Here is a 13,954-nt window from a genome sequence, read left to right as displayed (position 1 = left end):
GGTGCGTACCACCATGCCTAGCTAATTTTTGTATTTTTAGTAGAGATGGGGTTTTGCCATGTTGGCCAGGCTGGTTTTGAACTCCTGACCTCAGGTGATCTGCCTGCCTTGGCCTCCCAAAGTACTGGGATTACAGGTGTGAGCCATTTTTTATTTTTTGTAGAGACAGGGTCTTGCTATGTAGCCCAGGCTGGTCTCAAACTCCCGGGCTCAAGCGATCCTCCTGCCTCTGCCTCCCAAAGTGTTGGGATTACAGACATGAGCCACTGCACCTGGCTGAAAATTGCATTTTTATGTGAAGTCTCCCAATCTCAAAATGCTGTTAATTTAAAAGTATACTTTGTCCAAACAAATAAAGCCCACCTGTGGGTGGGGAATGGCACTCAATGCCCTTATTTCTGGCTGGGTTAGGAGGTGTGTGTGTGTGTGTAAGACTGAGTCTTCATCCCTCCTCCCACTTTATGTCTGGGCAGGTCTGCCATGGACAGTTGAGCATGTTGGTGCCTGCACAAGGGCATCCAGTTGAGTGGGTGAGTGTCTTCCACTCTCTGAGCTGTGTGCCTGGTGTATGCTGTGTCTGCCAAGAGGAGAGCCTGTTGGGACTGTGCATGCAAGCACTGGCAGAGCCCATCGCGGTCTTGGGCTGATGTCGGTGCTGCTGCCCGAGCGGCAGGCTCAGAGGCAGCAGGTTGCAGACACAAAGAGTTTAAAGCCTCACATCCCACGTTTATATCCCAGATTTTGCAGGTACTCAGAGCTTCATCTGTGAAATGGGCCCACAGTGGTCCTCACCTGGCTACTATGAGGATGCAATGTGCAAATAGAACTTGGAGAAAGTTCCCTGTAACCCATTTGACTTTATTTGTGTGTTTGTTTGTTTTTCAGATGGAGTCTTGCTCTGTTGCCCAGGCTGGAGTGCAATGGAGTGATCTTGGCTCACTGCAACCTCCTCCTACCAGGTTCAACCGATTCTCCTGTGTCAGCCTCCTGAGTAGCTGGGATTACAGGCACTTGCCATCATGCCCAGCTACTTTTTGTATTTTTGTAGAGACGGGGTTTCACCATGTTGGCCAGGCTGGTCCTGAACTCCTGACCTCAGGTGATCCACCTGCCTCTGCCTCCCAAAGTCCTAGGGTTACAGGCACGAGCCACCACACCCAGCCCCATTCACATCACTTTAAACTGAAGACATTATCACAGAACCCCAGGAGTGACACGAGACTCCCTACATATGGGAATTATTTCCTTATGGAAAAGAAGAAAAGCAAGGTCGGGGCAGGTGGATAGACGTAAAGGTCTTTACCAACAAGTTCAGGCTTCTTGTTTGAGAGAATCTGGTAGAAGATGTGGTAGCTTCTCTCGGCTGCTTGCTGTGAGATGACACGAGATTTCTCTAAGAGATCTGAAAAAGAAGTGAAGATCCTGGTGAGTATACAGCTGTTTCCCTGGAGTTCAGGGCTCCGTACAAAGCAGGAACCCCCTCTCCATAAAGCCGAGAACAGTCACTAGTGGTGAGCCCCACGTTTCGCTCTTCCCAGACAGGCAGCCTCCGGGGACCTGATTGCCACAGAGGGAGTCCTGGGAATGGGGCCAGCCTCCTGGGCACTAACAGGCTGCAATCAGAAGGACCTCCCGCTTGGTTTAATGCTCTTCTGTTGCTGTTTCAAAATTCCTGTATTATTATTATGATTTTTAGAGACAGGGTCTTGCTGCGTTGCCCAGGCTGGAGTGCAGTGTTGTGATTATTTATTTATTTATATATTTATTTTGAGATGGAGTCTTGCTCTGTTGCCCAGGCTGGGGTGCAATGGAGTGGTCTCGGCTCACTGCAACCTCTGCCTCCCAGGTTCAAAGCAGGAATCCCCTCTCCTTAAAGCCCAGAACAGTCACCACTGGTGACTGTTCACTGCAGCCTCTAACTCCTGGGCTCAAGCGATCCACTTGCCTTAGCCTCCTGAGTAGCTGGGACTACAGGCATGTACCACCATGCCAGGCTAATTTTTCACATTGTTTTGTAGAGATGGGATCTTACTATGTTGCCCAGCTGGTCTTGAACTCCTAGGTTCAAGCAACCCTCCCGCCTCGGCCTCCCAAAGTGCTAGGATTACAGGCATAAGCCCCCTCGCCTGGCCTGAAATTCTTGGTATTTTTTTAACAAGAGCCCTTCATTTTCATGGTGCACTGAGCCTCACAGATCATGTAGCTGCCCAGACAAACCCTCCAAGGAGGGCCTGACTTACAGCTCTCGATGTCGGCTCCAGCCAGTTTCCCTGTGGTTCCAAAGTGGATCCGGATGAACTTGCCCTGAGCAGGGAAGAGAAGGGAGGGATCAGGAGGGAGGTCGGCCACAGCTTTAGAGCAATAAGTGGCCCAGAGTTGGCCAAGGGTTGCTGATCGGGGCCTGCGGGGATGTAACTGGGCTCTATTGCAGTAGTGGATTTCCCACGAAGATAGGCAGAGAAGCACACGGACAGGTCTCGGAGCTAAATCTAGGGTCTGTGGTTTGGAGCATTTGTCAGGGAGAGAAGTGCCAGCAGGAGAGCTGCTACCCTTTGGAATTCTGTGTAGAGACCAGGCACCATGGCACCATGCGAATTTGGAGCACCTCCCGTGCTGCTTTTTTTTTTTTTTTTTTTTTTTTGAGATGGAGTCTCGCTCTGTCGCCCGGGCTGGAGTGCAGTGGCCGGATCTCAGCTCACTGCAAGCTCCGCCTCCCGGGTTCACGCCATTCTCCTGCCTCAGCCTCCCGAGTAGCTGGGACTGCAGGCGCCCGCCACCTCGCCCGGCTAGTTTTTTTTTGTATTTTTTAGTAGAGACGGGGTTTCACCGTGTTAGCCAGGATGGTCTCGATCTCCTGACCTCGTGATCAAGTGCTGGGATTACAGGCTTGAGCCACCGCGCCCGGCCCCCATGCTTCTTTATCAGGAGACTTCCATGTCATTCCTCTCTCTGGCTTGCATGGCAGAGCCATCAGTAAATTCTCCCGGAAACAGGACTTTCTCTCTCTACCTCGGCTGCTCCTGGGCCTGTCTGCACTCACCTCTGTTCCTCCCCTCACCCGCTGCCAGCCCTGTTTTCTGAGGCTTCGTGCAAGCTCACTGGGCTCTGCCGATGGGAAGCCCCAGAGGAGACGCGGGAGTGAGGGAGACGAGGCTGGGCATCGCCCCTCTCTAGTTGGTGTCTCAGGGTGCCTCTGTGACTGTGGCTCCTGCCAGACAGCTGCACTGGTTTAAGAACCCACTAGGACCCTAGGACAGCACCTGTCTTATGTCCCTCCAGCCTGGAAGGAGGTTGCAGCTTCTTACTGCTGTTAATCTGTCTCCCCAGGTGACCTCCCAGCCCCTCCACCCTCATTGTCGCCAAGGTTCTGCATCAAAGCCACTTGACTTAAATATTAATACTAAAGAGGGTTCTGTTTGCTGATTAGATACTTTTTACCGACCCCCCCACCCCAAACGCGGTCTTGCTCTGTTGCCCAGGCTGGAGTGCAGTGGCATAATCTCAGCTCACTGCAACCTTTATTTCCTGGGCTCAGGTGATCCTCCCACCTTAGCCTCCCAAGTAGCTGGGACTACAGGCATGCATGGCCATGCCTGGCTAATTTTTATTTTTTATAGAGATGGGGACTGGTCTCGCTGTGTTGCCGAGGCTGGCCTCAAACTGCCTGGGCTCAAGGGATCCTCCTGCTTTGGTTTCCCAAAGTGCTGGGATTACAGGAGTGTGCCACTGTGCCCAGCCTCCTTCTTTTATGCTAATAGAGATTTTGTTTTTTTCTTTGTTGAGAAATGTAAGACTTGGATACATCAAAGAAAACCAATTTCTGAGGGGAAAAAAAATCAAAACAAAAAAAAAGTTAACCCTGTCCGGGTCTCTGCAGAACCCAGAGAATGTTTTCGTACAATTGAAAAATTCTACGTGCTTCATAATTGATCTTTTGATACAAAATGACCTGTTAAATTTGCAATTTGTAGTTCTCGGTGTTGAGGCTGATTGGACCGGTTAGGAAGAGTCTTCAAATCTTGAACTGAATTCCACGAGGGATTATTTGTCTTTTGAATTAGTTTTGCCTCGTTGCCAATTTGATTCTGATTGCTATGCCTTAAACATCTCTGGGAAGGGGAGGTCTTCACTTGCCCCACACTTTTGACCTTAATTTAAACCAGCCTCAATTTCTTTACCTGGGGCGGGGTCATGACACCTGTCTCACCACGAAGGGGGCCTCTCATGCAGCCCCCACACTTACGAAGCGAGAGGAGTTGTTGTTCCTGGTGGTCTTGGCGTTCCCGAAGGCCTCCAGCACGGGATTTGCCTGGATGATTTGATCCTCCAGAGACCCCTGACGCAGAAAGAAACCCAAAGTTAGTTGAGTTGGCCGCTGCCTGGGAGGCCAGGGCTGAGGGACTGGGCTCGCAAATGACAGTGGCTCATGTGCTGGAAACCCAGGAGGAGAATGGCCTTGGGGCGGCCAGAAAATCAGGGCCAGAGGGGCTGCAGGTAGTAACCTGGGAGGAGGGCCACTGCCTGACAGCGTCTGTCCCTCCGTGGCTCCATGACACTGGGACAGGCACCTGGGGACATGGGCAGCCACTTGGACTTACTTGATCCTTAGCTACTGTTTCCTCACTTTGCTGTTGGCAGAGAGCCCTCTGAGCAAGTCTGAAACCCCTCCCTACACATCCCCCGACCCCTTTTTTGAGACAGGGTTTTGCTCTGTTGCCCAGGCTGGAGTGCAGTGGCGCTATCTTGGCTCACTGCAGCCTCCAGCTCCTGGTCTTAAGTGATCCTCCCACTTCAGCCTCCTGAGTAGCTGGGACTATAGGTACATGCTACCACTCCCAGCTAATTTTTAAAGTTTTTTGTAGAGATGGTGTCTTGCTATGTTGCCCAGGTTGGTCTCAAACTCCTGGACTCAAGCGACCCTCCCACCTCAGCCTCCCAGAGTACTGGGATTATAGACATGAGCCACTGTGCCTGGCCTCTGTCGGCCTTTTACAGATGCCTTAGCTGACTGCCCAGCTAAGGCTCTTTGTGCCCCTGGGGCAGCCAGGGCCTGCAGAAGCCACTTAACAGGCAGCGAACTTTCCCGTTTCTCCTCTGCCAAGTACAAGGGGCTCTGCTACCCATCCTTCTGGACGCAGACATGGCCTGGGGCAGCAGAACAAGTCCTCGGGGAGAAGATCCTGATTTATGGCCACCTTCTCCCTGTGTGACCCCATCCAAGTCACTTCGCTCTAAGCCTCAGTCTCCTCATCTGTAAAATGGCCCTAAGCTGTGAGCAGCTGTGAAGATTGAAGGGTCGCCACTGTGTGTATCACAGAAGCCTGAAGACGGGAAATAGACCCTGGGCCCACCCAGTCAGCTCTACCTTCTTATCTGTGGTCTGTTTGCCAGTTCCTCCGATGTTGGCAAAGTACTGGATGACCTTCTTCGTGTTCTCAGTCTTACCAGCACCAGATTCTCCGCTGCAGGTGGAAAAAAAGAGCAGACAAGAGAAGTGGGAAGAGGGGGCGGTCAGCCGCAGAGAAAAGAAGCAAGAGCAGCCTGGCCAACAAGGTGAGACCCCATCTCTACTAAAAATACAAAAGTTAACCAGGTACAGAGGCTCATGCCTATAATCCTAGCACTTCGGGAGGCCGAGGTGGGAGGATCACCTGAGGTCGGGAGTTCGAGACCAGCCTGGCCAGCATGGTGAAGCCCCGTCTCTATTAAAAATACAAAAATTAGCCAGGCATGGTGGCACGTGCCTGTAATCCCAGTTACTCAGGAGGCTGAGGCAGGAGAATTGCTTGAACCCAGGAGGCAGAGCTTGCGGTGAGTCGAGATCGCGCCACTGCACTCCAACCTAGGCCACAGAGTGAGATTCCATCTCAAAGAAAGGAAAAGAAAAGTGCTCTTTTCTTTCTTTCTTTCTCTCTCTCTTTCTCTTTTTTTTTTTTGAGAGAGGCTCTTGCTCTGTCATCTAGGCTGTAGTACAGTGGTGTGATCATAGCTCACTGCAACCTCAACCTCCTAAGCTCGAGCAATCCTCCTGTCTCAGCCTCCTGAGTAGCTGGGACTACAGGTGTGCACCACCACACTGGCTAATTTTTTGTAGAGGTGGGGTCTCACTATGTTGCCCAGGCTGGTCTCAAACTCCTGGGTTCAAAAGATCCTTCTGCCTCAGCCTCCCAAAACCCTGGGATTACAGGTGTGAGCCACCACACCTGGTCTCAAAGGTACACATTTCTGTTCACATTTCACTCCCTAGCTAGGACAGACAGGCAGGTGGGGAGGTCCAGGAGACAGGGAGGCCACCCCATCAGTTTAGCAGGTGCAGCCTCACCCGCCCTGCTAAACCCACTCACTGCCTGCAGAGTTCCAAACAAAGTCCCACAATTAATTCTAGGAAGGCTTAATTATATGTGTAAGACACAGATCTAATTATATGTGTATAGACTGAGAAATGGAAGAGACACTTACGTGATTAGCATAGACTGATTTTCACGATCTGTAGGGAAGAAAACAAGAAACAGGAAGGTGTAATTAGGAAACATTTAGAAACTAGGCATTCAACAATGCCCCAGCCAGTCAGGGCTTCCCCAGATTCCAGCTGGCTTAGATCGTGGCCTTGGCTACACTTGGAGGCCAAAATCCAGGATCCTGTGGGATCTGTGGCCCCTTGCCCATCCCTGCATTGTTCACCCTTGCAGAAAGGATCAGGAATTTATCAGCCACTCTTTCTACCAGCCCAGAGTTGCCGTAAAGCTACCCAGCCCTAAGCAACATAAAGAGAAATGAGGACAAAAGTCACAGAGGGCTGGACAGCATGACTCATGCCTGTAATCCCAGCATTTTGGGAAGCTGAGGCTGGAGCCCAGGAGTTCAAGGTTGCAGTGAGCTATCGCACCATTGCACTCCAGCTTGGGTGACAAGAGTGAAACTCCATCTCAAAAAAAAAAAAAAAAAAGAAAAAAAGAAAAAAAATCACATAGAGGAATCACTATAATATGCAGCAAAGATCATACAGGTAATGATTAAGAGCATTAACTTGAGCTCTGAGCAAGTTACTTACCTACTTACCTTGGCATCCTATGGGTTTGTGAAGCTTAAATGAGATAGGGTGTGAGGTAGGGCTGGTACCTAGCAAGTGCCCAGCACACTCACTGAGCCCTGGCACCTGGTAGCAGTAGCTGCTGCTCAACATTTAGCAAATAACTTCAACTGGTGGTGCAGGGTCAGGGTTAGGATGGGGTATCACAAAGTCTTAATGTGTCTGGAGCCACAGTGGCAAAGGAAGGCTTGTCTCCCACCACCCCTGCCCCAGCAGAGCCCACCCCGACGCACCCATGAGCATGTCGTGGTAGGCGTTGTCAGAGATGGAGAAGAGGTGAGGTGGCATCTCTGTGCGCTTCTTGCCCTTGTACATGTTGGCCACACGGGCCCCGTAGATGGGCAGCCACTTGTAGGGGTTGACTGTCACGCAGAACAAGCCCGAGTAGGTCTGGTGGGAGGGAGGGAAGATGGTCAGCTGGTTCTTCCTCCTGGTACCCTTTTCCCCCAGTGAAGTTCCCTTCAGGCCCCAGTTTATCAAAGAGCAAGCTGTGAAGAAGGTAAGCTTTCTGCCGGGTGTGGTGGCTCATGCCTGTAATCCCAACACTTTGGGAGGCTGAGGTGGGTGGATCACCTGGGGTCAGGAGTTCGAGATCAGCCTGACCAACATAGTAAAACCCTGTCTCTACCAAAAATACAAAACAATTAACTGGGAGTGGTGGTGCGCACCTGTAATCCTAGCTACTCGGGAGGCTGAGGCAGGAGAATCGCTTGAACCTGGGAGGCAGAGGTTGCAGTGAGCCAAGATCGTGCCACTGCACTCCAGCCTGGTGACGGAGTGAGACTCCGTCTCAAAAACAACAAAAACAACAAAACTCAGCCTTCTGGAGGGAAAATCTTTTGAGTATCTGAGTCTGTTTTCGTTAAGCTAAATGAGGCTTATCTTTAATATATATCTGTTTTTGTTTTCTTTTGGTTTAATTACAGATACTCCTCAACTTAAGATGGGGTCACATCTAGATAAACCCATCATATGTTGAAAATATTGTATTGGAAGTTGATTTATGATATTTTCAACATACGATGGGTTTGATCATAAATCGAGGAGTGCATTGAATGTGTATTGCTTTTGCCCCATCATAAAGTCGAAAATCATTAACTTGAACCATTGTAAGTGGGGTCCATCTATCTGTATTTGAATAGGTAACACTGTCACTGTGGCAACATATATACTGCAAAATATATACCACTTGCTCCCTCTCCACCCCTACCCTCACCACAGGTAAATGCTGGGCTAGTTTCTTTTGCTCCCTTCCATATATATATATTTTTTTATCTATATATATTTTATGGATGGAGTCTCATTCTGTCACCCAGGCTGGAGTACAATGGTGCCATCTGGGTTCACTGCAACCTCTGCCTCCTGGATTCAAGTGATTCTCCTGCCTCAGCCTCTTGAGTAGCTGGGACTACAGGTGCACGCCACCACACCAGGCTAATTTTTATATTTTTAGTAGAGATGGGATTTCGCCATATTGGCCAGGCTGGTCACAAACTCCTGACCTCAAGGGATCCACCCACCTTGGCCTGCCAAAGTGCTGGGATTACAGGTGTAAGCCACTGCGCCCAGCCTATAGTACTGTTTTATATCTTGCTTTTGCCACTTAATATATCTGGCTTTCCATGAGAGTCCGTTGAGAGATGTCTGGGGTGATTCAAAAGCTGTGGAATCTTCACTGTGTGGGTGCAGCTCCCTACTTGTGGCAGCTAGGTTTGACCACCTGTCTTTTTCTTTTTTTTTTTTTTGAGACAGACCTTAGCTCTTGTTGCTCAGGCTGGAGTACAATGGCTCGATCTCGGCTCACCGCAACCTCCGCCTCCCGGGTTCAAGCGATTCTCCTGCCTCAGCCTCCCGAGTAGCTGGGATTTCCATACCCGGCTAATTTTGTATTTTTAGTAGAGACAGGGTTTCTCCATGTTGGTCAGGCTGGTCTCGAACTCCCGACCTCAGGTGATTCACCCACCTCGGCCTCCCAAAGTGCTGGGATTACAGGCATGAGCCACCATGCCCAGCCCTTTTTTCTTTTTTTTTTTTTTGAGACAGAGGCTTGCTCTGTTTCTCAGGCTGGAGTGCAGTGGTACGATCATGGCTCACTGCAGCCTTGACCTCTTGGGCTCAAGTGATCCTTCCACCTCAACATCCCAAGTAGCTGGGACTACAGGCATGTGCCCACTAACCCTGGATAATTAAAAAGTTTTTTTTGTAGAGATGGGAGTCTTACTGTGTTGCTCAGGCTTGTCATGAACTCCTGTCCTCAAACAACCCACCCACGTTGGCCTCCCAAAGTGCTGGGATTACAGGCCTGAGCCACTGCACCCAGCCTTGACCTACTCTTAAAAAGAGACCCCAACTTTCTTTTCACTCCAAGATTACAGTTTTGTAGGAAATCACCCTGTTTTAAAAAAAAAAAAAGAACAGAAAGGCCAGGCGCAGTGGCTCATGCCTGTAATCCCAGCACTTTGGGAGGCTGAAGCAGGCGGATCACGAGGTCAGGAGTTCGAGACGAGGGTGACCAACATGGTGAAACCCTGTGTCTACTAAAAATACAAAAATTAGCTGGGCATGGTACAGCATGTTTGTAGTGCCAGCTACTAACAGGGCTGAGGCAGGAGAATCGCCTGAACCTGGGAAGTGGAGGTTGCAATGAGCTGAGACTGCGCCATTGCACTCCAGCCTGGGCGACAGAGTGAGACTACATCTCAAACAAACAAACAAACAAACAAACAAACAAACAAACAAACAACAAAACCCCAGAAAACCAATTACATAATTAAATAAATGAAGAGCAGGAAGAATAAGTGAAGATGGGAAATGGCCAAATCTATGAATCTTAAATTTCCCTTCTCCTTGCTGGACAGTCACATTGACCTCTAAACCTTCCACCAAATACTTGGTTTCAGTTCAACTTTAAACCCTTCCATTTTGAACCAAGTAAGAATAACTGCTCCCCATCCACCCCTCTCCCTGCCACCAGCTTCTCCTTAGCATGACTGGGATATGTTGAATTTTCAAAAGGAAACTTATTAAGTAGAAACTGATCCACAGGAAAAGAGACAAAGAGACGATGAAGGAAATCCAGTGGAACAGCTGAGAGTATGACACACGGTGTCTCATCCTGGGACGCCAGCCATGGAATCACTCTTCCCCTCCAGCCTGTCTCAGCTGTGGGGTGGGGGCAGACAGCAGCCTGGAAGCCAGTTACCTTCCTGCTGTGGTCAGGAGGAATTGAGAGAGAAGCAGCTGGGATCATGGGAGCAGCCCTTGCCAGCTAGAGTTGTTGCACTAGTGGCTCTATTGAGACACTTTAATGTAGGAGGGGACTCCCTGCCCTGGTCTCTCAGGCTATACTCCACAGAGCCTGCAGTCCCTTAGCCCAAAGTCATGATGTGGTCACCCAGGAGGAACAAGGGCTTGCATGCAGAACAGCCCCAGGTAAGCCCTGGCCCTGAGCTTGACCTTTGAGCCTGCATCTTGACATTCTCAGCCCAGGCTCCAGGCTCCAGGCTCCAGGCTCAGCCGGGAGTGGGTGTGGCTCTTTCTCACTCTCTTTTTTTTTTGAGATGGAGTCTCGCTCGGTTGCCCAGGCTGGAGTGCAGTGGCACGATCTCGGCTCACTGCAAGCTCTGCCTCCCGGGTTCCCACCATTCTCCTGCCTCAGCCTCCTGAGTAGCTGGGACTACAGGCGTCTGCCACCACCCCCGGCTAATTTTTTTTGTATTTTTAGTAGAGACGGGGTTTCACCGTGTTAGCCAGGATGGTCTTGATCTCCTGACCTCTTGATCCACCTGCCTCGGTCTCCCAAAGTGCTGGGATTACAGGTGTGAGCCACCGCGCCTGGCCGGGTGTGGCTCTTTCTAGACCTGGGGTCCAAGGATGCCCTGCTAACCTCCAGACTTAGCAAATATCTTCAAGAGCTTTTCAGAGAACTTCCAGCACCACCTGGGTCTATGGTGCTGCTGGGGCCTGAATCTAGAACCACAGTAGTATTAAAGCAGGATGAATCTGGGGTCACAGAAGCCCTCTTGGCTATAACCATACGCCCAGGGAGGGGGAACCCCCGGCAGGCCCTTACCTGGGAATCAGGCTGCACCTTACCTATTCCTACCAGATAAGCCTCTTTCCTTTTTAGTAAAGACATCTAGAGAGGCAAACACCCACACATCCTTAGACAACCCATTTTGGGAGTTAAGCTGCAACACCTGCAGAAAATCATCTTTCTGTCTTAAGATTTCCAAGATGCTCAGAGGACTGATTGTAACTCACTCTGGTTATCATGTCAGACAAAGTGAAACTGAACTTCTTCAAGGATGCAGTCTGTTGTCCTTCCTAAGTGCCTCAGGCTACAGTTACACCACATTTCCTCAATGTTTGTTGGATGGATGGGTGGATGAGTGTTTTGATGAATGACTGAATGGATGGATGGATATTTGGTTGGGTGGATGAGTGGATGGATGGATGGATGGATGGACGTTTGGTTGATGGATGGAGGGATGGATGTTTGGGTAGGTGGATGAATGTTTGGATGTTTGGATTGATGGATAGATGTTTGGATGGATGGATAGATGTATGGATGTTTGGATAGGTGGATGAATGGATTGATGGATAGATATTTGGATGGATGGATGGATGGATGGATGGATGGATGGATGGATGGATGAATGTTTGGATGTTTGGGTTGAAGGATAGATGTTTGGATGGATGGGTAGATATTTGGATGGATGGATGGGTGTTTGGATGGATGAATGTTTGGATGGGTGAATGTTTGGATGGATGTATGGATGGATGAATGGATAGATGGATGAATGGATAGATGGATGGATGGACTTCTAATAATGGCACATGAAGTCACTAGGGAAAAAATGATGTTTTGATTTGAGAGTTTGAGGAAGAGGGGTGGAGCCTGAGGAGGAAGATTTTTGGGTGACAGCCTCAGCAAAACGTGTTTCAGCTGCTCATGGAGATGGTGCCATTACTGAGATGCTGAAGGCTTTGGGTGGAAATTCTAGCATGTCAGAAATGTGGTCCCTGTGCCTTTGTCTAAGTCATAATGTGTATTGGGAGCTGGGCAGGGTGGAGTAGCCACCCCCCTCCTCATCAAAAGAAGAGCAGAAGATCTGCAGTCACTCCTTCCTCCCCACGCTCACCCTATCCCCGGCACTCACGTAGATCCTCATGTTGGTGTAGCGTTGGCGCAGATTGTCTAGGACACTGGCCTCATTCAGGAAGGTCATGTCTGCCATGTCGCTGGCCTGGTAGAATTTGGGTGGGTTCATCTGCTGGATATCATCCTTCTTCACAGTGAGTGTCTGGGGAGGGTCAAGACACAGCAGCACAGGCATCAGGAAATAGTGCCGTCCCAGGCATGGGGCATCTGGTCCAGGTCACCATACACCCTCTGGAGTCCCAGAAGGAGATGGAGTGGAGCATCCAGTGGACCCAAGTCCTGGTCCAGCCACATCCCCCAGTGTGTCCTGGGATGGGGAGGCACTTCTGAGGCCAATGCGGCTTCAACTGCCTCCTCTCTGAAGTTGAGATGACAGTAGTCTCCTTGGCAGGTTGCTGGGAGAATTATATGAACTGAAGTGGAATCATGTAAAAATACCTTATAAACTATGACATTCCCTCCCTATGTTACAGAGAACCTCTGGGCTGTGCTTCTTTTCCAGCCGAATCCATCCTGATAGATGATCAGAGCTTACTCTTTGATCCCATGAACACTTTGCAAAGATGTGACTCTTGGCTCTCTGCCTTGAGAGTTAGCGGTGATTTCGAAATAGCAATGAGCTTTTCCATTTCACTTTTTTTTTTTTAAAGACTAAGTGCAGTAATGAGAAGGGTGGGTGGAAGAGTGGAACAAGGATTTTGATCTGTAACTGACCATGAACAATTAATTGAGATAACTCACTACTTCAGACCAGCCAAACTTCTCCATTTTTAAATTTTTAATTTAATTTTATTTTTTGAGACATAATCTTGCTCTATTGCCCAGGCTGGAGTGCAGTGGTACAATCACAGCTCACTGCAGCTTCGATCTCTTGGGCTCAAGTCATCCTCCTGCCTCAGCCTCCCGATTAGCTGGGACTGCAGGTGCACACCACCACTCCTGGCTCATTTTTAATTTTTTTTTTCTAGAGACAAGGTCTTGCTATGTTGCCTATGCTGGTCTTAAACTCTTGGCCTCCAATGATCCTCCCATCTTGGCCCCCAAAAGTGTTACAGGTGTGAGCCACCACATGTAGCCACTGTTCCATTTGAAAAAAAGACATTCCCTTGCTCCCTCCGAGCCACCTTCAAGGACAAAATCGAAAGCAAGCAAGAAGAGAAGAAAAAAAAGAAAACAGCAATGAGCGTTCATCAGTAGGTGTGTTCGCGCCGCGCCATGTGGGCAGATCTCTTCCCCATGCTGCACCCCAATTTCTTCATCTATAAATGAAAACTAGGCCGGGTGCAGTGGCTCATGCCTGTAATCCCAGCACTTTGGGAGGCCTAGATGGGTGGACCACTTGAGGTCAGGATTTCGAGACCAGCCTGGCCAACATGGCGAAACCCTGTCTCTACTAAAAATACAAAGATTAGCTGGGCGTGGTAGTGCACACTTGTAATCCCAGCTACTTGGGAGGCTGGGGCAGGAGAATTGTTTGAACCCAGGGGGCGGGGGTTGCAGTGAGCCGAGATCATGCCGCTACACTCCAGCCTGGGTGACAGAGCAAGAAAAAAACAAAACAAAAAAACAAAAACTAGCGCCAGCTCTTAAGAAGCTCCAGCATCTGGGATCGGCCGGGCGCGGTGGCTCAAGCCTGTAATCCCAGCACTTTGGGAGGCCGAGACGGGCAGATCACGAGGTCAAGAGATCGAGACCATCCT

General features: G+C 49.7%; 1 protein-coding gene across 1 annotated transcript in view; it reads right to left on the bottom strand.

The window, feature by feature from the left end:
- The window catches only part of LOC105513114 (myosin-4-like), a 70,635-nt gene that overhangs the window by 53,452 nt on the left and 3,229 nt on the right, over positions 1–13,954 (bottom strand). Inside the window, exons 2-8 of the mRNA XM_011943949.1 lie at positions 12,253–12,396; positions 7,324–7,480; positions 6,460–6,487; positions 5,366–5,462; positions 4,244–4,336; positions 2,241–2,304; positions 1,304–1,402 (exon numbers count right to left, since the gene is read on the bottom strand). Of these exons, the coding sequence (XP_011799339.1) occupies positions 1,304–1,402; positions 2,241–2,304; positions 4,244–4,336; positions 5,366–5,462; positions 6,460–6,487; positions 7,324–7,480; positions 12,253–12,396 (682 nt within the window). The remainder of the gene's footprint in view (positions 1–1,303; positions 1,403–2,240; positions 2,305–4,243; positions 4,337–5,365; positions 5,463–6,459; positions 6,488–7,323; positions 7,481–12,252; positions 12,397–13,954) is intronic.

This window comes from Colobus angolensis, unplaced genomic scaffold, assembly GCF_000951035.1.
Source record: "Colobus angolensis palliatus isolate OR3802 unplaced genomic scaffold, Cang.pa_1.0 Scaffold222, whole genome shotgun sequence".
NCBI classification, from domain to species: domain Eukaryota; kingdom Metazoa; phylum Chordata; class Mammalia; order Primates; family Cercopithecidae; genus Colobus; species Colobus angolensis.
The sequence above is the reverse complement of the archived record's forward strand: the minus strand, read 5'-3'. Positions and strand labels throughout refer to the sequence as shown.